Raw genomic sequence first — 25,193 nt, forward strand, 5'->3', positions numbered from 1 at the left:
TTGGTTTGTTCACTGTTACACACATCTTCTTTTGCAAATTTTGAGAGTTTCTCCAGATAGATTTCTAAAAGGAAAATTACTAGGTTTAAGGAAAGACACAAGTTCAATTTTACTAGATTTTACCAATTCGCTCCCCAAAGTAGTTGCACTGACTTAAATTCACACTAGCCGTGCATGACGGCTCTTCTTATTTCACATTCTCTCCATTATGTAGCTCTCTCAGACTTAAATTTTTACCCATCTGATGAATGGTTTTATTATTTTTTTTCCTACTTACTGGTAAGATCAAGCATCTTTTCACATTAATAGGTCATTTTTTTTCACCCTCCTGCAAAATCACTGTTCAAGTCTGTGCCCATTTTTTATTTGATTTTGTTTTTTGGGTTTTTTTAATAAAGATTTTAATTTTAAGTAATCACTACACCCAAAGTGGGGCTCAAACTTACAACCCCAAGATCAAGAGACTTGTGCTCTTCTGACTGAGCCAGCCAGGTGCCCCCAGAATTTAGGTTTTTTGATAATTTTAAGAATTCTTTATTAAATGTTCTAAATATCAATCCTTTGCTAATTATATGCACTAACATATACTCTCCTATGCTGTGATTTGTCTTTTCATGTAGTTTATAGCGTCTTATTTCACAAAAGTTTGTACATAAACCTGATCAAACTTATCATTTTCTTCATGATTTATTCTTTTGATTCTTAACTCAAGATTTTAAAGATAATCTCTAATATTATTCTAAAGGATGTACAGTTTGGCCTCAACCATTTTGATCTTCAATCCATTTAGAACTTAGTTTTGCATCTATTCCAGGGATCTAGTTTAATTTTTCCCATATATCACATTTCCGAGATCTTTCTGTGTATTACCATATACCAATCTTTCCAGAACCATTATTTTAATACTTATGCCTGACCCACTAATTTGTGCCTCACTTAGTTTCTGTACTGCTTTGGTATGTTCTTATTTTGTTTGTTTTCAACCAAAGATATGTATGTGCAAAGTTCAAAAGCCAAATTATCCTACAAGGTTTATCACAAAAAACTCTCCTGCTCCCTAATCTTCCCAATGCTTGTTTTTTATTTATCTCCTTATTCTAAATGGCATACTTAGTTCTTAGTTTCAGATATCTTTCTCTTTAAAAGATGAATTTTTAACTCTTATGCAGACATGTACACACATACTTCCCTCCATCCTCGTCATGTACTTATAATTTTGTTTAGACGAATATTCAGTATTTATTAGATATTATTCTATATACAGATGAGCCATGGAACATATTATAATTCATTTTTCCTTGAACAACTTTTTATTTTCCCGGCAAATCATTTTTTTCTTTTTTTGCTTAGGTTTCTATAGATCTGCTAATTCATCCCTGACCCTTTACCAAATTTGTATGCCTTTTCACAATATTTTCTAGTCTATCAAGCTATCTAACAGCTTCATTTACTTCTTGAAGACATCCCTACTAAAACTCCATCTTTCTTCTGCAATTCAAACTTGTCTCTAGGCCTGCTGCAGCATCGTAAGGATTCCCTGCACACCTCTTATTATTTACTCTATTTCTTCAATTTTAATTTTTATCAACTGTATTTGTTTATTTAAACAAGTATATTAGTAGGAAACATAATTCTATAGCTTCCAGAGAAAGTGTACATTGGAAGTAAATTTTTGAGAGGCTGCAATCCTGAAAGTAACTATTCCACTGCAATACTTACATGATTATTTGATGGGGCTTAGAACTCTCACTTGGAAAGCATTTTCAGATACTGAAGGCATTACCCTCCAATCTTCTGGCTTCTGGATTTGCTTTTGCAAGGCCCTATCCTATTTCTTTTCTCTATATATAAGCTCTTAAGGTCTTCTTTCTATCTCCACTTTTCATGATAGATTTTGTTGCAAGTCTCTTCTGGGGCTTAGTGAAATCTTTTATTCTGAAAATTCATGTACTTGAAGCCCAGATATTTTTGTTGAATTACTCATGATAATTTCCCTCTCACCTAAAGTTTTCTGTTCTTTATTTTGGCCACTCCTATTACTCAGACACCAAATTTCTGGAATGATCATCTAAATTTCATAAATTTTATTCTATTTTACATCTGTCCTTTGTTCATAATACTTTTGGAACATATTCTTCATTTTATCTTAAAATCTATTAATTTGTTATCCTAATTTTAATTTCAAAAGCTCCATTTTTTTGTTTTCTGAATGATCTGTTTTTAAAAGTCACCTTTTACTTCATAAATGTAACATCTTATGTCCATAAAGACTGAAGTTATAATCTCCTTCCAGTATTACCTCAATTTCCTTTGATTTCTCATTTTTTCCTATTTGTTTGATATTTTCATCAAATTTAGCAGTTTTTGCAAATATCTATGATAACTAGCTGTCGTTTCAAATTTAAGAGTGAAGCACAACAGGGGCGCCTGTGTAGCGCAGTCGTTAAGCATCTGCCTTTGGCTCAGGGCGTGATCCCGGCGTTCTGGGATCGAGTCCCACATCGGGCTCCTCCTCTGGGAGCCTGCTTCTTCCTCTCCCACTCCCCCTGCTGTGTTCCCTCTCTCGCTGGCTGTCTCTCTGTCACATAAATAAATTAAAAAAAAAAAAAAAAAGAGTGAAGCACAACAAAACTGTTTGGAAATTCTGTGGTTGGCCAAGACACATCGTTGACTCTTGGAATACTTTTTGTTTGTTTTTTGAAAATATAACTGATATACAACACTATATAAGCTTAAGGTGTACAACATGACCATATATATATATATAACATGAGTGTGTGTATATATATATTTAGTGAAATGATTAAACATAATTAGTTTACTTAACACCAAAAAAAAAGAAAAAGAAACAAATGGTTTTTTCCTTGTTGTAAGAACTCTTAAGATTTACTCTCTTAATAACTTTCATATGTACTATACAGCAGTGTGGGGATTTTGATCAGTTGGGAACATTTTCGTTGAAGACTCCAAATGTTAGTTTTTTGCACATGCCTTTTCTTGGGCTGGTCAGATTCTTTGAGGTAAATCCTCCAATCTGCTGCCTAGGAAGCTATAAATCTGGGTAACAGTATTCTGGACCTAAGTAGAAGAAAAAAGCTAGAGATTTCATTCATAAGTGTGTATACTTTCACTTAATCCCACTGTTTCCAAAATTGTACTGACACCCTCAACCATGCTCTGGTACGTGGGTCAACATCCACAGAGTGTAAACCTCTATCTTCCAGCAGAGTAGAGGCAGGGCAGATACTCATCTGCACAAGCTGAAGAAGGGGATTTGAGAATTTAACAGCTAATGATATAGGTTTTTAATCAACCTTTCTGTTTCAGGCCCACAAGCACACCCCATTTTCAGAAATACTTAAAAACTCAAAGTAAATTAATTAATTAATTAATTAAAAGCACATGAGAGATAAACAACTCCAACTCAACTCCTAAACAAATGGAAAGAATATTGGGAGTGTGTCCAAGACAGTGAAATAGTGGGATTTAACTGATCAGACCACATATCTCCTGATCAAATCACCCAGCTAACATAAGTGAGCAAGGCTCATAAACTCGAAAACATGGGGTTTCCAGATTTATCCACTGAGTTTCTTCCTATGAAGGTAATAGTTGTTTACACATTTAAAAACTGAATATCTCAGGAGCACCCGGGTGGCTCAGTCGGTTAAGCATGTGCCTTCAGCTGAGGTCATGATCCCAGTATCCTGGGATTGAGCTGTGTGCATCAGGCTCCCTGCTCAGTGGGGAGCCTGCTTCTCCCCCTCCCTCTGCTGCTCCCCCTGCTTGTGCTCTCTTCTATATTCTCTCTCTTTCTCTCTCTCAAATAAATAAATAAAATCTTAAAAGAAAAACAAAACTGAACATCTTAACCTAGTAACAATGCTAAAGATCAGGCAGTTCTCCTCTGAATGTTCTCCAAACTGTATGTTCTTTCATAATAGTGAAACTTGAAAAATAGAACCAAGAGTAAAACATTAATTAACTTGGGTGTTTCAATCTAATGAAAGGAAGACTGAGAACTCATCAACCACTCTTAACTAAGAATAGGAAAAATATGTGAAATTTGGGTTAATAGATTTAGATAAGACTGAGGAAAAATGACAATCACTTTTTAAGTAATTCAACTTAGATGTGATGAAGACCCAATGACACAACAACATTATGGATATAAAACTGAATGAGACTGAATTCTTGTCCTGATGGAGTAACAATAGAACGTGGTAAGTATTAAGAGAGATACATAAAGAGTCTCCTTCCCTATGGGAATCTCCCTCCAAAAAAAGAAAAGCACATAGTTGCTTCTAAAAGTTAATTTTTTTAATTACTAAAATAATATTATATAAAATTAACTGAAGAATACATAAAACCTTCATAGTCTTTTTAAATGGGTAAACTTTCTTAAGATAAGTGGCCATAACCTTTTATCTAATAAAAACAATATGCTAATTGCTTATCAATGCTATGTAGTATTTAATTCTGAAAACAACTCGGAGGAGTATTTTTGTCGCCATGTTATAGATAAGGAAACAGTCTTTAGAGGTTTGGTAACTTCCTTAAAATCATTAAATGGTGGAGTCCATATTCAAAACCAGATCTTCTTAATTAGTACATTATACTGCCTCACTATATCATCAAAATATCCTTTTCAAAATAAACAGTAATGCCATGAAAGTAAAAAAATACATTTTTTAAGTACACAAGTCCTTGCAGAGAAACAGTACAGTACACTCTTAATATTTTAATTATACATGAGAATAATTAATTCAGACCGATAATAATACAACACAATTTTAACTGTAGAAGTTGGTTGCTTTTTAACATATGTGGTGGTAAGAGGTGAAGGCTTTATTACTATCTGCAAGACACCACCTTCAATTATATTAGAAGTTTACAAAGAGTTACAACAATATTTGTTATATATATATATATATATATATATATATATATATATATTGGTGTTATTTAACAGATATTCCACTTCTCTTCCTTCAGGCCCATGGTAAAATTAAACTCCCACACTTCCTAGAAGCTGGATGTGATAATATGACTTGTTTCTGCCAACAAAATGCAAGTTAAAGTGACACTTGTATTTCTAGATGGAACCACTGAATTACCAATGAAAGACAATGTAATTTCATCCTGGGTCCTTAAGTGATGGCAATAAGCTAATGTGCCCTGCCCCCAACATTAGACATGTAGCATGAGTAAGAAATTAACTTTTATTGGTCTTAATGATCTGGAACTTGGAGATTTATGGTGGACATGGCTATGTGCTGCCCAGACCTCATTCAAGGAAGGAACTGTCGTCTCTGTTGCTGGGAGAGCTGTCGGTGAGGAGTCGTCAGCTGCAAACTACTTCAGCAAGTGCCTCAGTATCTTTGGGCCACTTCACTCATCTTTATAAGGATGACCCACATGCAACAATTGCTGATCGACGTGGGGTTTTAAAGGTCCTATCACTTCATCCCAACCTACCAACCATTTTACCTCCACAGATCCTTGTGTGGTTGACTAAGGTTATCTGTCCAGAATCACAACTCGGCTTTTCCTTTTGTCAAATCCTGCTTTCTCTCTCTACCTCTTCCAAAGGCATTGATCTTAAGAGTACTCTCATGCCCCACATCAGGCTCTCTGCTTAGCAGGGAGCCTGCATCTCCCTCTCCCAACTTGTGCTCACTCACTCTCTGTCAAATCAAATCAAATCAAATCAAATCAAATCCACAAAAAAATAAAGGTGTTCAATATCACTAGTTATCGGGGAAAAGCAAATCAAAACCACAATAAGTTATCACCTCACACATGTTAGAATGGCTATCATCAAAAAGACAAGAAATACCATGTGTTGATAAGAACATGAAGGAAAGGGAACCCTGTGCACTGCTGCTGGGGATGTAAATTGGTACAGTCACTGGTCTCAAACAGGAAGGTTCCTCAAAATATTAAAAATAAAACTACCATATATGATCCAGCAATCCCATTTCTGGGTATATATCCAAAGAAAATGAAAACAGGATATCAAAGAGATAGCTGCACTCCCACATTCACTGCAGCATTATTCACAGAAGCCAAGGTATGGAAAGAACCAAAGTGTTCATCAATATATAAATGGATAAAAAAGATGTGATATATCTACATATATATGTATTATATATATTTGTATATGTGTATATATATGTGTGTGTGTATTTATATACATATACATACACAATGGAATATTATTCAGCCAAGAAAGAAATCCTGCCATTTAAGAAAACACGGATGAACCTTGGGGGTATTACACTAAGTGAAATAAATCAGATAAAGAAAGATAAATAATATACAGTATTTATTAATCTGAAAAAAATAATAAAATCAAGCTCATAGAAACAGTTTAAAAATGTTTGCCAGGGACTGAGGAATAGGGGAAATAAGAAAGGTTGGTAAAAGAATATAAACTTTCAGTTAAAAAATGAACCAGGGGCGCCTGGGTGGCACAGTGGTTGGGCGTCTGCCTTAGGCTCAGGGCGTGATCCCGGCGTTATGGGATCGGGCCCCACATCGGGCTCCTCTGCTACGAGACTGCCTACCTCTCCCACTCCCCCTGCTTGTGTTCCCTCTCTCGCTGGCTGTCTCTATCTCTGTCAAATAAATAAAATCTTTAAAAAAAAATGAACCAGGTATGAGGATTTAATGTAAAACATGGTTACTGTAGTTGATAACATAGTGTTGTATAACTGAAATTTGCTGAAAGAGTAGAACTTACTCTAGAAAAGAGCATCAAATTTTAAAAAAAGGAAAAACATGTGTGCTTATGGATGCATTAACTATATTGGGGGAATCCTGTCACAATGTATACATATACCAAATCATCACAATGTACATATTATATATCTTATCATTTTATTTGCCAGTTATACCTCGATAGAGCTAAAAAAGAAAAAGAAGACCTCTAGAAACACAAAAAATACAGCCCTTGCTAAGTAAGGTCAAAATGCTAGAACTGCCATAGCAAAGAATAAAGGCAGGGATTAAAAGTCTAGAAATATGGGCATTCTGGAGTGGATATACTAACGTAACACCAGAAAACCTACCAGGTCATTATATCTATAGAAAGGGCCAGAGGATATGCCATTTACCAAAGCCATGAAGAATGGGATAGAGAAACAGGCACCAGAATCAATAAGAATGTGCTGGCTCTCCTCCACAGGCCAAAGCTAATGGTAGGAGAAACCATAACAGAACTGAGCTCAGTGATGGAGACAATAGGACAATACAGTCCAACTGGTGACATTTAACCATCAGAATCCAATCCAAGTAGAGGGCAAGATTTATATTAAGCAGCAAGGTTGGAGTGTCAGTCAAGGACACCAACCTATTAAAAATTATAGAGATGCTTAATAGACCACAGCATCCCTAGAAGCAAAATAGGCAGCCAACAAGGGCACTACTACCTAACTTATATTATCAGAAGAAATCAAGGATGGATGATCAGGAGGCTGATGGTAGATGCTGCAATAAAAAGTCACAATTTATTGCTCAAGTTCTGGAATTGAGCCATTTCTGAAGTCCAGCTTTGATATATTTAAAATTCTGGTGCCTAGGAGGAATGACTCTGCAATACCACAGTAAGTGTACCTGGTAATAATTCCCCTATTTCTTTATCAAAGTCACCCATGGTCATGTCATTGCATAACTCTAACCTAGGGGAAAAAGCAACACAAACATTTCAAGTACAGTTGGACACAGGTCTGAGTTAGCACCAACACCCGTGGATATAAAGTGTCATCATGGCCTCTCTTTATAGGCGGGATATATGGCAATGAGGTAATTAATGACATCCTGGCCAAGGTCCTCTTCAAAATGAGCCACTGGGTCTGCAGACCTATGCAGTGGTCATGCTCTGGATGTTTCTGGCAAATGGCACAACACTGACATTGGGTCCTTGGCTATCACAGTGGAAAAGATCAAGTGGAAGCTTCTGAAACAACTACCCCCTGGATAATATATTACATTTTAAAAGTTACATTCCAGAGGGTGTGGGTGGCAGGAATTAGTATTACCCTAAAGAAACTAAAGAATGCAGGGATAACCCCATCAAAACTCCTTTTAAATCACCAGTCTGGGCCCTGAAAACTAAACAAAGCCTAGAGGATGACAAGAGCCTACTACCAAGTAGTAGCCCAAATTGCAGTCACTATGCAAAATGCATATGTTTGTTAGAGCAGATTAACATGGCCATTTTGGGCAAATGTGTTCTTTGTTAACACTTTCAGAAAAGAGGATCAAAAACAGTTTGCTTTCATATGGAATAGAAAACAGTATACATTCACAATTTTGCCTCAGGATCATATTCACTCTCCTTCCTTTTGTCATAACATAGAACACATTTGGTGCAATTGGACATCTTGCAGAACATTACATTGTTCCACTAAATTAATGACATCATTCTAACTGTGCCAGATAAGTAAGAATGGCTTACACAATAGAAGCCTTGTTAAGACATATATGCTTCAAAGGGTAGAAGATATAATCTACAAAGATTCAGATTTCATATTAGTAAAATATTTAGGAATCCAGTCGTCAAGAACATTCTCAGACAGCTCATCTGAATTGAAAGGCCAATTATTACATCTTGCAACACCCATGAAAAGCAGAATGCAAACCATCCGGTAGGACTCTTTGGATTCTGAAGGTAGCTTATTTCAGTCCTGGGAAGACTGCTCCAGCCCACACACTGAACAACATGAAAGGCTGCCAGCTGTGAGTACATGCCAGGATAGGGAATAGCTCTGGTATAGGTTCAGGCTACCCTTGTAAGCAGCCTTACAGTTAGGGCTGCATGACCCAGTAGAATTATAGCAATTGGTGGTGGCACTGTTGGAAAAAGTAGTACATGAAATATTCAGAAAGTCCAAGTGAAAGAATCCCAATGCAGACCCTATACACATGTCAAAGGCCATACCATCTGCAGTGGAAAACTGTATACTCTATTTCTGCCATGTTATTGGGCCCTGGTAGAGATAGAGACCCTGGGTTATCAACTGACCGTGTGTTCAAAGTTTTATATCATGAGCTGGCTCTGTTACCAAGAATCGTAAGAACGTAAAATAGAAGTGGAACCCAAGATCAAGAATGAGCAAGATCACATAATGCACAAGCAATCTGCAGGAACAGGCAGCTCAGACCCCATGGTACCTAACACTATTGCACCCTCATCTTACAGCTGTGGTCATATGAAGAATTCTCTAAGCCCAGATAACAAGAAGAGAAAAATGCAAATATTTCAGCTTGATATGCGGGCACAAGTCAAATTGGACATCACTTAGACAACCTCACTCAGGAATGACCTTGAGGAACAATGGAAAAGGAAAAAGCCTCCCAACAGGACAGGCCTTTGGGCAGTGTGTTCATCCACAATGTGTGCAAAGAGAAATGGCCCAAAAGCAGTAATTAGTGGCCTAGCTCATTGGTCAGGAGCCTAGGAAAAGAAATATTGGAAGATCAGAAACAAGGAGGGCCTGGGGTAGAGACATGTGGGTGGATATATTTGAATGAGCACAAAATATAAAGACCTTTGTGACACAAATCAAAGACATCAGAAAGCATCTAACATGAAAGAGACAGTAAACAACAAGCAAACAACTAAAACAGCTAACATCAGTTAATCACTATTATAGACACCTCAGTGCTAGCACAATGAGAACATGAACAAACTAGCCATGATAGAGAGATGGAAGTCATCTAGGAATGCAGTGGCATGGGCTCCTCCAAACAAAGCTGATCTAGCTACTGTTACTGGTAATTATCCAGCCTGCCAGCAAGATATCAACTCTGGTCCCTTGATTAAACCATTCCCCAAAGACACCAAATATGCACTTAGTGGCAAGTTGACTACAATTGGACCCCTTCCACCCTAATCTAACCAACAATCCATTTAAGACAAGAATAGATACATACTCTGAGTATCAGTTTGATTTTCCCAACCACAGGGTCTTAACCAGTATGACAGCCTTAGAAATCATGAAGTGTCCGATCCTATGGGATCCTATGTAATCAAAAGACACACTACAGCAAATGAAGTACAAGAATGAGCCAATACCCATGGGATCCACTGGATCCCGTAACACACAACATGATAGACCTCTGGATAGGCACTAATGAAACACCAGGATGCAGGACACACCTTGGAATTCAGCAACTTTATTTTTTTTTATAAAAATTTTTTATTATGTTATGTTAGTCACCATACAGTACATCCCAAGTTTTTGATGTAAAGTCCCATGATTCATTACTTGCGTATAACATCCAGTGCACCATGCAATACATGCCCTCCTTAATACCCATCACCAGCCTCACCCGATCCCCCACCCCCTTCCCCTCTAAAGCCCTCAGTTTGTTGAACTGGGGTGCTCTGTCCCCAATAGAAAGAATATAAAAGTCCAGGAACCAAGGAGTAAAAGCCACTCTTAGTGGCCTCACTTTCAGTGATACAGTTGAGTAATTTGTGCTTCTTATCCCAGAAATCTGGGCTCTGCAAGATTAGAGATCTTATTCCCCAAAGGGGAAATACTCTGACAGGGGCCATAGCAATGCTCCACTGAACTATAAGCTATAGTGCCACTTAGGCACTTCAGGCTCCTTCTGTAAAGGTACCAGCAAGCAGGCAAAAAAGGAGTCACTATCTTGGCAGGGATAATTGGCCCTGACCATCGAAGGGAGTAGGACTACTGTTACAAAATAAGGGCAAGGGAATGTGTTTGGTACACAGATGATCCACTTAAGTGTCCCTTGGGATCCTCTTGCCAAGGGTGATGGTAAGTGGGCAAGTTCAATACCCAGATGAGAAGGTACATGATGACCAGGGGCTCAAATACCTAAGGGCAAGAGTCTGGATTACGCCACCAGGTAAGTCACAGAGATCAGAAGAGGTTCCAATTGAGAGTAAGGGATATTTAGAAAGAATAATAGAGGGGGGACATGATGAATATCAGTTGTGGCCCTGAGACCAGCTGCAGAAGCCAAACCAATAATCTAGGTTTCCCCCAGGAAGAATGGGCCCCTGGAATCCTAGAGGAGCTTTTGACAAATGTATTTGAAGTGGACTGAGTAGTTCGAAGAATGAATTGTGATGAACATGGACATGCACTACCTAAATACACCTTCAGAAAGAACCTGTTGCCCCTGCTGCTAAGATTGCTGTCACCGAACATCATTCAGCCACCAGCCCTTGTGGAGACTGCTTTAACTACATACACAGAGCTTCCTCACCCAAGTTCCCACCCTCCTAGGAGTGACTCTCATACAATGACTAATCAAGGCCTGGCTGTTTCATCCTAACAAAGGACAACTCTGATGGACATTTCAACTCCAGAGATCCCCTGGGATTGGCTGCAGCTATTAAAGTGTACTTGACTTTTCCCTCTGCCCAATCCTGTTTCTTCCACCTCCTTCTCACAGCTGTTTATCCCAACGACCCAGTAAGTACCCCAAACACTAAACTCTGTCTCAGAATTCACTTTCCAGAGAACCCAGACTGTAGCAGGATTATCTGTTGCCACAGTATAACCTAACCTGTATTGACTGATACAATATAATAAATGTGAGTTCCCTCTGCAGTTTCTTAAAATTGCTGACAAATTGTTTTCATTCATAAAACTGTTTAGAAAATGGGATGCAGGGTGGTTCAGATGGTTAAGCTTCTGCCTTTGACTCAGGTCATGATCCCAGGGTCCTGAGATCAAGCCCCACATCGGGCTCCCTGGTTAGCAGGGAGACTGCTCCTCCTTCTCCCTCTGCTCCTCCCCATTCTCATGCTCTCTCTCAAATAAATCAATAAAATTTTTTAAAAAACTGTTTAGGAAGAACAGAATTTAACTTGCAAGCTTATGAAAAGCTTGTTGAGATAAGCAACTTTTGCAGATATAGACACTTTTTGTGCTTGCTGATATTTGCCCAACATGCCAGGATTTTTCAACAGAATAAGAAAAGAAAAAGGTAAGAGCAGTTGTTACAAATAGGCTTTCTATTTATCCCTTCCAGTTTCTTCAGTAACTATAAAACAGAAGGTTGGGCTAGATAAATTCTGTTGCTGAATTTTCACATTTTTTTTTTAAGATTTTATTTATTTATTTAACACAGATAGAGACAGCCAGTGAGAGAGGGAACACAAGCAGGGGGAGTGGGAGAGGAAAAAGCAGGCTCATAGCGGAGGAGCCCAAAGTGGGCTCGGTCCCACAATGCCAGGATCATGCCCTGAGCCGAAGGCAGACGCCCAACCGCTGTGCCACCCAGGCGCCCCTGAATTTTCACATTCTTGATCAGGATTCATTATAAAACACAGACCGGTTTTCTTATAACATGTAGACATTATCAAATGCCTTAAAGCTCAATATTAAATTAATATAATTTGTTTACATATAGTCTACTCCCATTATTTTATTACAAAGCCTGTTATATCATTAATCTGATTACAATTTTTAATTGTATTTCTTGCCAAGAAGACAATGTATTTCCAGAGCACTCAGGTCATTATCACTTAACAAACAGTTCAATGCTACACAAATCAGAGCAAACCCACATGGCCTATTGATGTCGTGAAAACTGACAAAAATACCATTCATGACAATAGAAAAACCACACAGGACTAACAACCGACCTAAAATATACTCTCTGAAATATAGATTTTAAAAAACTCTTATACTGCAAGGTACTAAATATTAATTTACAAACCATACACTCAATACACAAAAGATCAAGAAATTAGTTACCATTCTCTCAAACCCAAATTTCAGCAGTCAGAATACCGTGCTGCCAGAACTACCTCCTATGAAGGGCCACGTAATTACACTAAGAACTTATGCTGAAATTTAGAGACTGGTTTTTTTATCAATGGTACATAAAATAGTGCATACTCTTTGGCTAATTTTTCCATAAATATTCATATTTCAATGAAAATATGTATCTCTTACTGCTTTAAGGACATATTTTAAAGATCCTTTTAATAATCCACTTGAAATGCCAGTTCAAAAATCAGTCAGTATTCATATTATTAAGGGGAACACACAGATTGTATATATAAGACTCAAAACTGGGTGGAAATAAAGAAAATCTTCTATTAATGATTTGTATATTTTGTAATAGAAAACCAAGTTTCTGGATGTTGCCAAAATGTTTTTCCACCTGCCCCTTAAGTGATGGTGCTTTACTGAGTTCTTCTCCCACTAGGCCAAATCTTCTCCTAATATTGTAAGAGGTGCACACTTTTCCTAGGTCATCTCACCACAGCTCCACTCAGGATTTTGTCCCCTGACATTCACTCAATAAATATTTATTTAGTTTCTTACTCTCTGCCAGGAAAAGTGTGTATCACATTCGACTCTCAAACTTAATTGAAATGATTTTATAGTTTCAGCATACAATGATATTTCCTGTTGGCTTCTGTACATAGTCTTGATATAAAAATGATATTTATAGATTCCTTGATAATGAATCATACATGAGTTCCTAGAATAACTCCTACTTGGTCATAGTTTATTATACTTTCGAAACATTGTCGAGTTCTATTTGCTAATAATTTATTTTAAATTTTTGATTCTATATTCATGACTGCTTTCCCCGGCCTTCTTCCCCTGGGGTTTTGTTAAAACATTTGAAAACTTTTCTTTCAGTTTTATATTTTATTACAAGAATCTGTATTCAGCAATTTTTGCATTCAAAACAATCTCTCAAAACGCTAGTAGATCTGTTAAGAGAAAGAGAGATTTATTGTTTATTATTCTTTCTCCTTGATTTTCTCTCTTGAGGTCAGTATTTTCTGATTAATTTGTGGGAGAGGGGAGGCACAATAAAATTCAAATATACCTTAAAAATCTGACTAATTCTAAATCTACTAATAAAACTAATTTTCTTGAGTGACTTGCTACATTAACAAATATCATATGCCCTTTCCCCAATTAAAGATAATTCAAATATTTTCCTGTTAAATCAGGGAAAAAATCATTATCATAGTGTAGTGGCAGAATCAAAAGAAATTTGAACTTAGGCTTGGGTTCAAATTCTAAATATACCGTGTTACGACCTATGTGACTTTGGGTTTAACCATGCTAAATCAGTTTCTTCCCCTATAAATGAATATAATAATACATACTACATAGGCGTTATTAGAGGTTATGAGGCATTATATCATAAAGCACGTGTTAAGTGCCAAGCACCACAGGAAACGTTTGACAAATACTAGTTCTCTCTTTTCTCAAAATGAAAGGTCACTTTTTCCTTTACTTATTGGCCTCTTTTTTAAAAAGAAGAAGCTACTATTTCTTCTATATAATAGTATACTATAGAAAGAACCCCTCGAGCAAAAAAATACAGTAAAGCTAAGAACAGTAGTTGGCAAAATGCAGTGAAAAAATGTGTGAATAATTTTAAGAGTTTTTCTGATGACAAAGAGAAACAAACAGGTTCTGTCAGGTGACCAGGCAAGGGTGCTGCTTTCATCAAGGAAGAACCCTAAGAATTTAACAAAGGGCATAGAGAAATATTGATTAACAAAGAAAGGAACCAATAAAATGACCTCCACAAAATGAAAATAATTATAAACATGGAGAGCAAGTAGGTTGGAATTTTTATAATTTTGCTGGAGTGTTCAAAAAATTAAATAATTAGATGTTTTAGTTTAAATATGATTTTTAATGAAATTATATACCTTATAAAATTGTTTCCATCATACATAACACACACACACACACACACACACACACACTCACTCTCTCTCTCTACAGGGGTGTACAAAAACATGCATGCTATGCTTCATAAACTAGTCAACTAATTTTTAATGGCATAGTGAACTATAACATCACTGTGTTTTAACTGTGTGGTTAACTATACATATTACCACACATTACCAATTAAAATATTGCTTCTAAAAATATGAAATTACTTAATAAGTTTTGTTTACTGAGTTTGTTCTTAAATAATCCCCTACTAAGAAGTTAATGTTGTAAGTAAAACTGTCACATTCAAGAAATTTATTTTAAAAACCCTTACTATTAGAGCACCTGGCTTGCTCACTTGCTCTCAAGGTTGTGAGTTCAAACTCCACATTGGATGTAGAGCTCACTTAAAAAAAAAATAAAATAGGGGTGCCTGGGTGGCTCAATTGGTTAAGTGCCAACTCTTGATTCTGGCTCAGGTCATGATCTCAAGGTCCTGGGGTCAAGCCTCAGGTGGGGCTCCACACTTGTGGGGAGGGGTCTGCTTGAGATTCTCTCCTTCTGCTCCTCCTCCTGCTTGAGTGCTCTCTCTCGCTCTCTCACTCTCAAATAAATAAATAAATCTTGAAAAAAATAAAATAATAAATTTTTAAAAACTCTTATTATTTTGATATGAAGTTTCAGCTTCAGTTTCAATGTATCTGCTTTCTGCAAGATATATTTATAATATAAATCCTACTCCCTACTCTAATCTATCTCAGGAAATCACACTTCCATGTCTTTACTATCCTTTGGAGAAAAAAATATATTATCACTGTATCTCTGAGTTGTCCTTCATCTTGTTCAGAATTCTATACATCCTCTTAACCACTTTGTTCAGAATTCTATACATCCTCTTAACCATTGGGAAAATTTTCTCACTGGAGAATAACGACTACCATTTGTAATTAAAAGCATCATAATTCTATGTTAGGTCTACCAAAAATTCTTGTAATAGTTCTTCATTTGATGATTCTGAAATATTGTCTTAAAATGCAGTTCAATCTTAAGGTATGTTTCAATTCACGACAATCTGTCATTTGTAAATGTTGAAATCCTCAAACTACCTAGTGACACTTTAGAGATGTGAAAAACTAACAAACTACCTGATACCTTTTTTCCTTCTAACCCTAGAAAACTTTTATGACAATGTGTACTTTGTACAGCCAAACAGTTTCAAAGTATAAATGTCTAATAACATGAGATGTATATGAGGCATGTTTTTCTATTACATCTTTAGCAGAAGGTTATCCTTACCATGAAGATCATTTTAATCTTGAATAATGTGTCATGGTGGCTTTCTGAAAGCAATAATAATACCACTAACAATAACAAAAATAAAATAATACCACTAACAATAACCACTAACCACTAACAAAGAAGAATCACAAAATTATCTGATTCCAAGCTATATTTACAGACAAGAACATTAAGTAATATATCATTCTATATGTTATAGTTGATTCAGTCTCATTCTCCAAGCCTGGGTCTATTACCAATTGCACTTGAGTTACTTTTTTAAAATATAGATGCCCAGTGCCTAATCTAAAAGAATCAGTTTATACAGATCTAAGCTTTTTTCCCTACAACCTTCAAAGGGGATGCCAAGGTACAGCCATGTTAAAAAATCCCTGGCATGTGCCTTCCACATCTATCATCTATAATATAACAATGAGAACTATGAAGCAAGGTTATATCCTCAAAGATTAACAATATTCACTATGTAAAATTTACTACAGCAATAAGATTGAAATAGTAATTTTTGGAGCAATGAAAAATTAGGATCGGCACAAATATTTCTATTTATTTAAACATCATAAAACACAAAGCACTCAGCTAACTCCCCAGGTGCACTCCAGTTAAATATGCCATAAAAGCCCAAGGGTAACGTACTAAAGAGAAAAATTAGCAAGATGACCTTTTTTTTCAAAACAGATCTATTTTCCAGTTGGTTCACTAGGCAATGGTTGTATTTTATTCCCCCAAAAATATACTCCATAATAAAAACAATTATTTAGGAAGACATTTTCTGAAAGATAAAAAATACATTTCCCAGGAAAATATTCCAACATCTGATGCCACAAACTCAAGAGAACAAAAACAGAGGGAGAGCTTTATTGGGAACTGCACAAAAATAATCAAACGAGCTAAAATAGAACACTTTTATCCTATGTTGAATTATATGGTTGCTTTATGTTTTTGTTAATATTGTTAATGTTTTGTTGTTAACTGTTAATGTTATGTTTAAGTGTAAAACTGTTTAAAATGTTATTCTTTCTCCCATCTGAATAATTTGCTTGAAAAATGAAACTGATATTTGCTTCTATCTTTCCACAGAATTAAGAAACATTATTAAACATAAGTGTCTGATAATTTGTTGCAAAATTAAGATCATAAAATGGACCCAAACAAACAGCAGCATGTGGTACTCAAGTGGAAAGACTACCACAAGTTCTAGGAGTTACAAAAGCTAGATGTACCACTTACCACCAGCATGGTTTGGGGCTTAATATTCTGGAAATGAGTTTATTAACACCTTGTTACAAAATTTTTAGAGAGGTTAAGATATTGTGTATAAAGCCCTTAGCATACTATCTAATCCTGAGAAACACTTAAAAAATAGTAATTAGAATAATGATAATCTGATCTCTCTCTCTCAAACTAATACCTCTAATATTTTTCACATGGGTAAGCTGTCTTGATACATAAACCCTAAAAGAAAATAATCTTGAACAATATGGAAGGAATAAAAATAACTTCCCAATATGTTAGCTATGAAATAGCTCAACATTAACTTCTTCATTAAAGTATAGAGAGTAGGTAGAAACTCCTTGAAGAATCTTCTGAAAAAGTTCAAAATCTCACTTCATAGATTTCTAACAATTACAACAAATTCTACACTTTTCTAGGATTTTTATTCATAAAAGAAAAACAAAACGAAACAAAACAAAATCCCTTCATCTACCTCCAGAGAACTAAGCTTACTGTCTCATCACCACAGGCAAAAATGTATGTTGACAACCTCACCCTGGCAATGACAGATCATAAAAAGGAGCCTAGATTCAGTACGTCATTTAACCCATTTTTCAGGATCTCAGCGCTAATTTATAAGCCAAGACAATCCAATTCTGATAATGAATTATCACTTCAAATTATTAATTCAAAAAGTTAAAGATTTAATTATTTAGTATCTAAAAATCCTAATGGCAATGGATTCTTTTTAATGATTAATTACAGGCGGATACTCACAGTTTAGAGTGAAAAAGGATGCTTAATTTTATCACTAGGAATTTTCTTCCAAATGTATGATGTTATAAAAACCAAAGTTCTCATTAATAGGCATAATTTTCTTTATATTCCACCACTTGAAATAATTTTTCAAAGTAGACTATGTGACTTTATGATGTTTAAGAGCAAAAGTATATCTCTTGAATCCATTAAATGTGTTATGCTTTGGTTTCTGTTATTTTTATTTATCAGGAAGTTTCATAATAGCTTAAGATTGTCATATTACTTTACAACATCAATTAAAAGTGCTCTGAACTACTATTAAATATATTTTAAATATAAAGTAGGCTTCATCTATAAAATGACCCAAAAGAAGAAATATTTTCACTGTAATAGTCCACTGGGTAGCTAAATTTACTATTTCAAAAAATACATACATTTAATATTTAGAAATGTATAGCACTATAGATAGCATAATTAAAATTAAGCAAACTGTATAAATGCACTGTATTTTTGGTTCTCTGGAAAATATTCTTATTCAGTTACTTCTATTCTTAGATGTGTTCTGGGTTTCCATTTTGTCCCCAAATCTTATTTCTTTAGCTCTACTGTCTCTATACTCCTTTCTTTACTTGTGTCATCTTCCTACACCAAGTAACTAAATCTGTGTTTAATTTAAATACATCTTTGCTCATACCCACTAACACTACAATGCTTGCATTCCTATTATTTGTAATTTACATAATTTGACAGTGCTCCATATCTACCTATTATCAAAACTAATGTGACAACACAACAGACTGATAAGTGCTCACAGTAGGGATACAACATACAAAAGCCTTCAAAAAGGATGCTCAAACCTAGAATATCTGTTCTCCTGGCCCCATACTACTATTGTGCTGAAATTAGAGAGAATTCCATTCATAATCTGTCACTGAATTTATCTCTAAAATGGCATATACACATGCTGTCAATTAATGTATTTGAGAATCTCTACATGACAAATTTCTGATATTTCCTACTTTGTACAATCCTAACAGATACATACCTATGTCATATGCCAGGAAATCGGCAGAAAAACATTTTGCACCGTTACTCAAGGAAGTGTCATTATGGGTATTTCCTCCAAAAATAAGCATAGCTCCATTGATAAGAACAGCTGAATGAAGGTATCTGGCAAACCCACTTTCTTTCAAAATAGTCCTACAGGATAAAATTTAAAAATGTATTACAAAGGATAAAAAGACCTCCCTGATTTTATATATATTATATAAAGGGTCTAACTTGCATATAGAATTTTCCTTCGAATTGTGAAAATAACATGCTTTATTTTTTTAACAAGTCAGAAATGGCCTCTAAATTTCAATATTTTTAAAATATTTTGAGATTCACAGTATCTTAAAATGTTTCAAGGAAACACAATATTAAACATAATTGTTCATGATTTTATAATAATTTATATTTGAACTTTTATTTCATTTATAAAAGTAGGAAACAAGTGTTCTTAAAACTAGAGGACCAAAGTAACATCAGTTTTAAATACAAAAGTAAATAGAAAGTTGAAATATAATAAATTTACTCTGAACTACAGTTAAAACTAATAATTCATATGGCTCCCATAATACACTATGTAAGTTTTTATTTAAATATAACATACATAAAAATGCACATAAGTCTAAAATTCAATGAATTTTCACAAGATAAACACAACTAAGTAAACAGTACTGAGATATTTTTTTAAAAGATTACCACTGTTCTGATTCTTTTGTGCTTCCATACCAATTTTAGGCTGTTTATTCTATTTGTATTGTTGTGTTGTACTTTATAAAATAGAATCACATATAGCTTGTATTCATTTGTATGTACATTCTTTTGTTCAAGATTATTTTTGAGATAGATCCATATTGTGTAAAATCACAGTGCATTTTTGAGAAACATCAAATTAATATGTTTTCAATTAACTGAAGTTTAACTGAAAGTACTATAAATATATGCTCACAATTATATTTCACCTTAATGTACTGATATATAATAAACTGCATGACTCAATATGAATCAATATGAATCAATACTTTATAAGTATTCGAAATAAAGCACTGGTACTAAAAAAAGAATCAGAATGTAAACCCAGTACATATAGTATAGTAAGATATATCTCAAAAACCTATAGCAATTAATGCTTAAAGAATATGGAGCTGACTTCCAGAATGGCAAGATAAGGAGTTCCACAAACTCTATAGGGAGAGAACTATAATTGGTAAAAATTACAAAAAATGACACTTAAGTTCTCAGAAAAATTTAGTAAGAGCAACAACAAATAAATATTCAATCAAGAATGTCTACTAAATTTCAGTAGGAACAGCAGCAGTCCATGATATTAAACCCATTGTCTACTCCCATCGTTCCCCATATCAGCACCCTCCTCCACCACACACACACAACCAGTTCAGTAAGGAGGAAGTTCAGCCCCAGGTGGGTAAAGCTAAGAACTGAGAGCTCCTTTATTCCTCAGCTCCTAGTCCAGACCACTGATACCTAATTAGGAAAAGCAGACAGCCAACACTTCTCATGACCCACAGCTCTGGTGACAAAAGTTCTATTCCACGAGAAATCATGAGAGGTCTGAATGTTCATCCTCTACCTAGCCCCCATTCATGGAGTATAAGCTATACACTCAGACCTAGCAGGCTAAGAGGCCCAGCAAATCTTCACCCCACATCAGTCACAGGACAGAAGTTCTATGCAAGCTAAGAGCAAAGGCCACCGTCCCCATCTACTGCCTGCAGAGAACACAGTGGTATCACTCCAGGAGGAACAGACTACTAACCCTACCTACAATTCCAAAGTTGTGGCTGAGACTCTCACGCCACCCCACACCAGCAAGAGGCAGGCTAAGAAAAAGAGAGCACCACAGATCTCCCCTGGCAACTGAGCTTTTTTATAACAAAAGGTGGGAAACTTCATGCCTTAAGGGCACTCTAAAAAAAATGGAGGTTTCCATTCTAAGGCTTTAAGAAACAGTTGGCAACTTCATGAGAACAATCAGCTAAAACATAGAATAGAGAGGAGTACACCAGAGAAAAACAGGGGAAAAGATAGCTAATAAGAGCCCTACTAGAGTCAGAATCTCTAAAACTGGCCTCGAAGACTACTCCTGAAAAAGGGTTGAAATTGAATTCAAACAGACTAAGGAGCAATTTATGCCCCAGAGCATTGCTGAGAATAATATAGTAATCACTCAGGCATTAGTGGTGGCTATCATGTGGTTGATACAGAGTCAGACAGCTTACCAGAGAGGTCAGAGGAAAAAGTCAGCCCTGCTAAAACTACCATCATCCAGGGGTGATTTTGTGCATCCCCAGGCTGCTTCCTTCGAGGAGCAACATCAGAAGATATACTGGAGGAAGAAAACGACTTCACTAAAGCAGTTCAGCAAAGTCACTAAATAAATAAAATTACAACAGTTCCAGAAAAGGAGGAAAAAACAGGATCCAGAGTTGCTACAGTGTTATCTAAAATGTCTAGTGCTCAGAGGAAATTATGGCATGCAACGAAATAGGAAAAAGTAACCCATACACAGGGGAAAAAAGCAGGCAACAGAATTGCCTTTGAGAGACCCCACATATCAGATGAAGCAAAAAAGTCTGCAAAGCAGCTATTATAAATGTTCAGTCTTAAAGAAAACAGGTTTAAAGATGGAAAATATGACAATGTTTTATCAAATACAAAACAAAAGATACAGAAATTACCAAAAAAAAGAAAATCTAGAATTCAAAAGTATAAGAATTGAAATTTTTAAGTTTACGACATAAGTCTAATAGTAAATTTCAGCAAGCAGAAGAAAAAAAAATCAATGAAGTAGAAGATAGAAAAATAGAGATTCTGCTATCTGAAGAATAAGAGAAGAAAATGAACAGGGCCTATAAGAAATGTGGAACACCATTAACAGCAACAACATATACTTACTAAGAATACTAGTGCAGAGGGGAAAGTGGTAAAAAATTGTCAAGAAATAATGTCTGACAACATCCCAAATTTGATGAAAAATATTAATATACATATCCAAATAGCTCAATGAACTCCAAGGAAGAAAAAACACAGAAAGAACCACATTCAGACATAAAATAGTAAAAATGTTGAAGGCCATGGAGAAAGAGAAAATCTTAAAAGCAGCAAGAGGAAGATGATTTTTTGCATACAAGAGAAGCCCAATAGGACAAACAGCTGACTTCACATTAGAAACAATAAAGGCCAAAATGCAGTGAAATGACATACGCAAAGTGCTGAATGAAAAAAAAAGTCAAGATACAGGGAGTGACATATGATGATGGAATAAGAGTTTTCTGACCTCATCCTCCCACAGAAACAGATTTTATCAACTATGGATAGATGAGAGTAACTTCATGGGAGCCCAGAAATCCCAGGACCACTTGGAGCAAAAATTCCAAGAACAGGAAGGGCAAGGAGAGTAAGAAGAACAATATCACATTACCACATCACCTGTTCCCCTAGGCAACACCACTCACTCCCAAACAGAAACCCCTTCAACCTACAATTACTCCTCTGGGGGAAGTGAGAGCATAGTCTGTATCTGGCTTCCACAGCCAAGCAGGATTATGCCCAAAAGGACCGCTTCTTTCTTATGCGATCCAGAAAGATAAGAAGATTGGCAGAGGAAGAAAAAGGGTGCTCATAGCAGCTAGGGCACAGAACTCAACAAAGACTCAACATTTCTACTAACCACCTCATGAACTCTATCAAGAGGCCCACCCATGAACTTCACAGGATACATCACCTGCAGACTTACTCCAAATAGCACAAATATGTCCCCCCAGCAATCTATAAATCCCTCCCCCATGTAGCACCCTGGAGCTTTGGCAGGTGGTTCATGAGCACACACAGATAGCTGGGTCAACTCTGTTACATTAGTAGAAGTTACCTAACCCTGAACACTTCAGGCACTGCCCAAGGGAAAAAAAAATGGGAGGCCCTCAGCACTGGACCTAGCTTTGCAGAATGGAGAAAATATCCAAAATCCATAAAAACTCACAAAACTCAATTAAAAAAAAGAACAATCCAATTAAACAATGGACAGATGATGTGAATAGGTATTTTTCCAAAGAAGACATACAGATTGCCATCAGGTAAATGAAAAAGTGCTCAACATCCCTAATCATCAGGGAAATGCAAATAAAACAAAATGAAATATCACCTCATACCTGTTAGAATGGCTATAATCGAAAAGACAAGAAATAACAAGTGTTGCTAAGGATGTGGAGTAAAAGGAACCCTTGTACACTGTTGGTAGGAAAGTAAATTGGTACAATCAATTTGGAAAACAGTACAGAGCCTACTCAAAAAATTAAAAATAGAACTACCAAGAGCTATCATACTATTATTCAGCAATCCCAGTTCTGGGTATATGTACAAAGGAAATGAACAGTATCTCAAAAATATATCTTCACTTTCATGTTCACTAAAGCATTATTCATAGTAGCCAAGATATGGAAACAACTTAAGTGTCCATCAATAGATGAATGAATAAAGAAAATGTAATATAAATATAAATATATATAGTATTATTCAGCCTTTTAAGAGGAAGAAATCCTGCCATTAACAACAACATAGATGAATCTGGAGAATATTATGCTAAGTGAAATAAGCCAGACACAGAAAGACAAATACTGCATAATCTCACTTATATGTGGAATCTAAAAAAGTCAAACTCAAAAAAGCTGAGAGTAAAATGGTGGTTTGCAAGGGCTGAGAATGGGGGAAAAGAGGAGATGTAGGTCAAAGCATATAAAGTTTCAGGTATGCAGGATAAATAAGCTCTGGAGATCTAATGTACAGCATGGTTACTACAGTTAATAAGATTGTACTTGAAATTTACTAAGACAGTGCATCATAAGTATTCTCACCATACACACCAAAAAAAAAAAAAAATAGGAACTATGTTAAGATGATGAATATGTTAATTAGTTTGACTATGGTAATCATTTCCCAATGTGTATGTGTATCAAAACATCACATATATACCTTAAATACACACAATTTTTATCTGCCAATTAAAGCTCAAGAAATCCGGAAAAAAATGTCAACCAAGAATCTTGTATTTATAAAACTATCTCTCAAAAATAAACAAGATAAAGATTATTTCTTCTTTCTTTTCCTAATAAATTTGAAAAACAATTATTATAAAACAATACATATATAATCGTATTGTTGGACCTATAACATATAGAAATGCAATATCTTTGGCAATAACAGCACAAAGTGACAGATGAAAGCAAAATTATGTTGAAGATGCCAAATAGTAATGCAAATCAACAGGAACAAATGAAAAAGAAGCATGCAAAAATATTCAATAACAAATTTACATAAGAATATATATTTGCTCTTCTTTCTACTCTGTCTCTTTAAGAGACAAAATTATATGAAGTTAGCATAAGAATATATTTTTGAGCTTGCAACAAATATAGATATTGCATATAATTATAATGCTACAAAAATAGGTGAAAAAGGGAATAGAGTTCTGTAAGAGTAACATTTTTATATTTCACTGGAGTGAAGTTAGGGTAACTCTGAAAGATATTCCAATAAGTTATGGATGATAAGCACTAGAACCAACACTAAAAAGTAACTAAAATGACTGTATTTTTTAAAAAACTATTAAGGCATTAAAATGTTACACTAGAAAATATTTACTTAATGCAAAAAGAGAAATAAAAAAGAGTAACAAAAAGCATTATCTACAATAACAAATGAGATATTTAAATAAGAGTAAAATGGCAGACAAATTCAACTGTATCAAAAATAACACTAAATTAAAGCTATTAAATATACAAATAAAAGGCAGAGACTGTGAGACGGGATTAAAAAAAAAAAAGAACAATTACCAACTATATGCTCTCTCCAGGAGACATATTTTAGATTGAAAGGTACAAATATATTAAGAAAAGGGATTAAAGAAAGATACTATGCAGACAATAAAGATAAGAAAGCTGGAGTAGCTATAATGACCTCAAACAAAATAGACATTAAAACAAAAATGGTCCTAGACTTCAGTAGTAATATTTCACAGTGATAAAAGGATCAGTTCATCAAGAAGCTATGGCAGTCATAAACATATATGACTTTACAACAGAACCTCCCAAAAATGAAGCAAAATGCACAGAACAGAAATCAGTAATAGTAGCAAACTTCAATATTCACTTTCAAAAATGGACTGAACTA

General features: G+C 35.3%; 1 protein-coding gene across 7 annotated transcripts in view; it reads right to left on the reverse strand.

Annotated features, from left to right (window-relative positions):
* ATRNL1 (attractin like 1) overlaps positions 1-25,193 on the reverse strand; it is a 747,087-nt gene that overhangs the window by 606,205 nt on the left and 115,689 nt on the right. For all 7 annotated transcript variants that reach the window (XR_015724716.1, XM_045803217.2, XM_045803216.2 and 4 more), the window contains exon 10: positions 19,006-19,160. Coding sequence is in view for 6 of the 7 variants with exons in the window: in XM_045803217.2 (XP_045659173.2) it covers positions 19,006-19,160 (155 nt within the window). In the remaining variant the exon portion in view is untranslated. The remainder of the gene's footprint in view (positions 1-19,005; positions 19,161-25,193) is intronic.

This window comes from Ursus americanus, chromosome 6 (genome assembly GCF_024610735.1).
Source record: "Ursus americanus isolate L20-20 chromosome 6, mUrsAme1.1.p, whole genome shotgun sequence".
In the NCBI taxonomy this organism is placed as follows: domain Eukaryota; kingdom Metazoa; phylum Chordata; class Mammalia; order Carnivora; family Ursidae; genus Ursus; species Ursus americanus.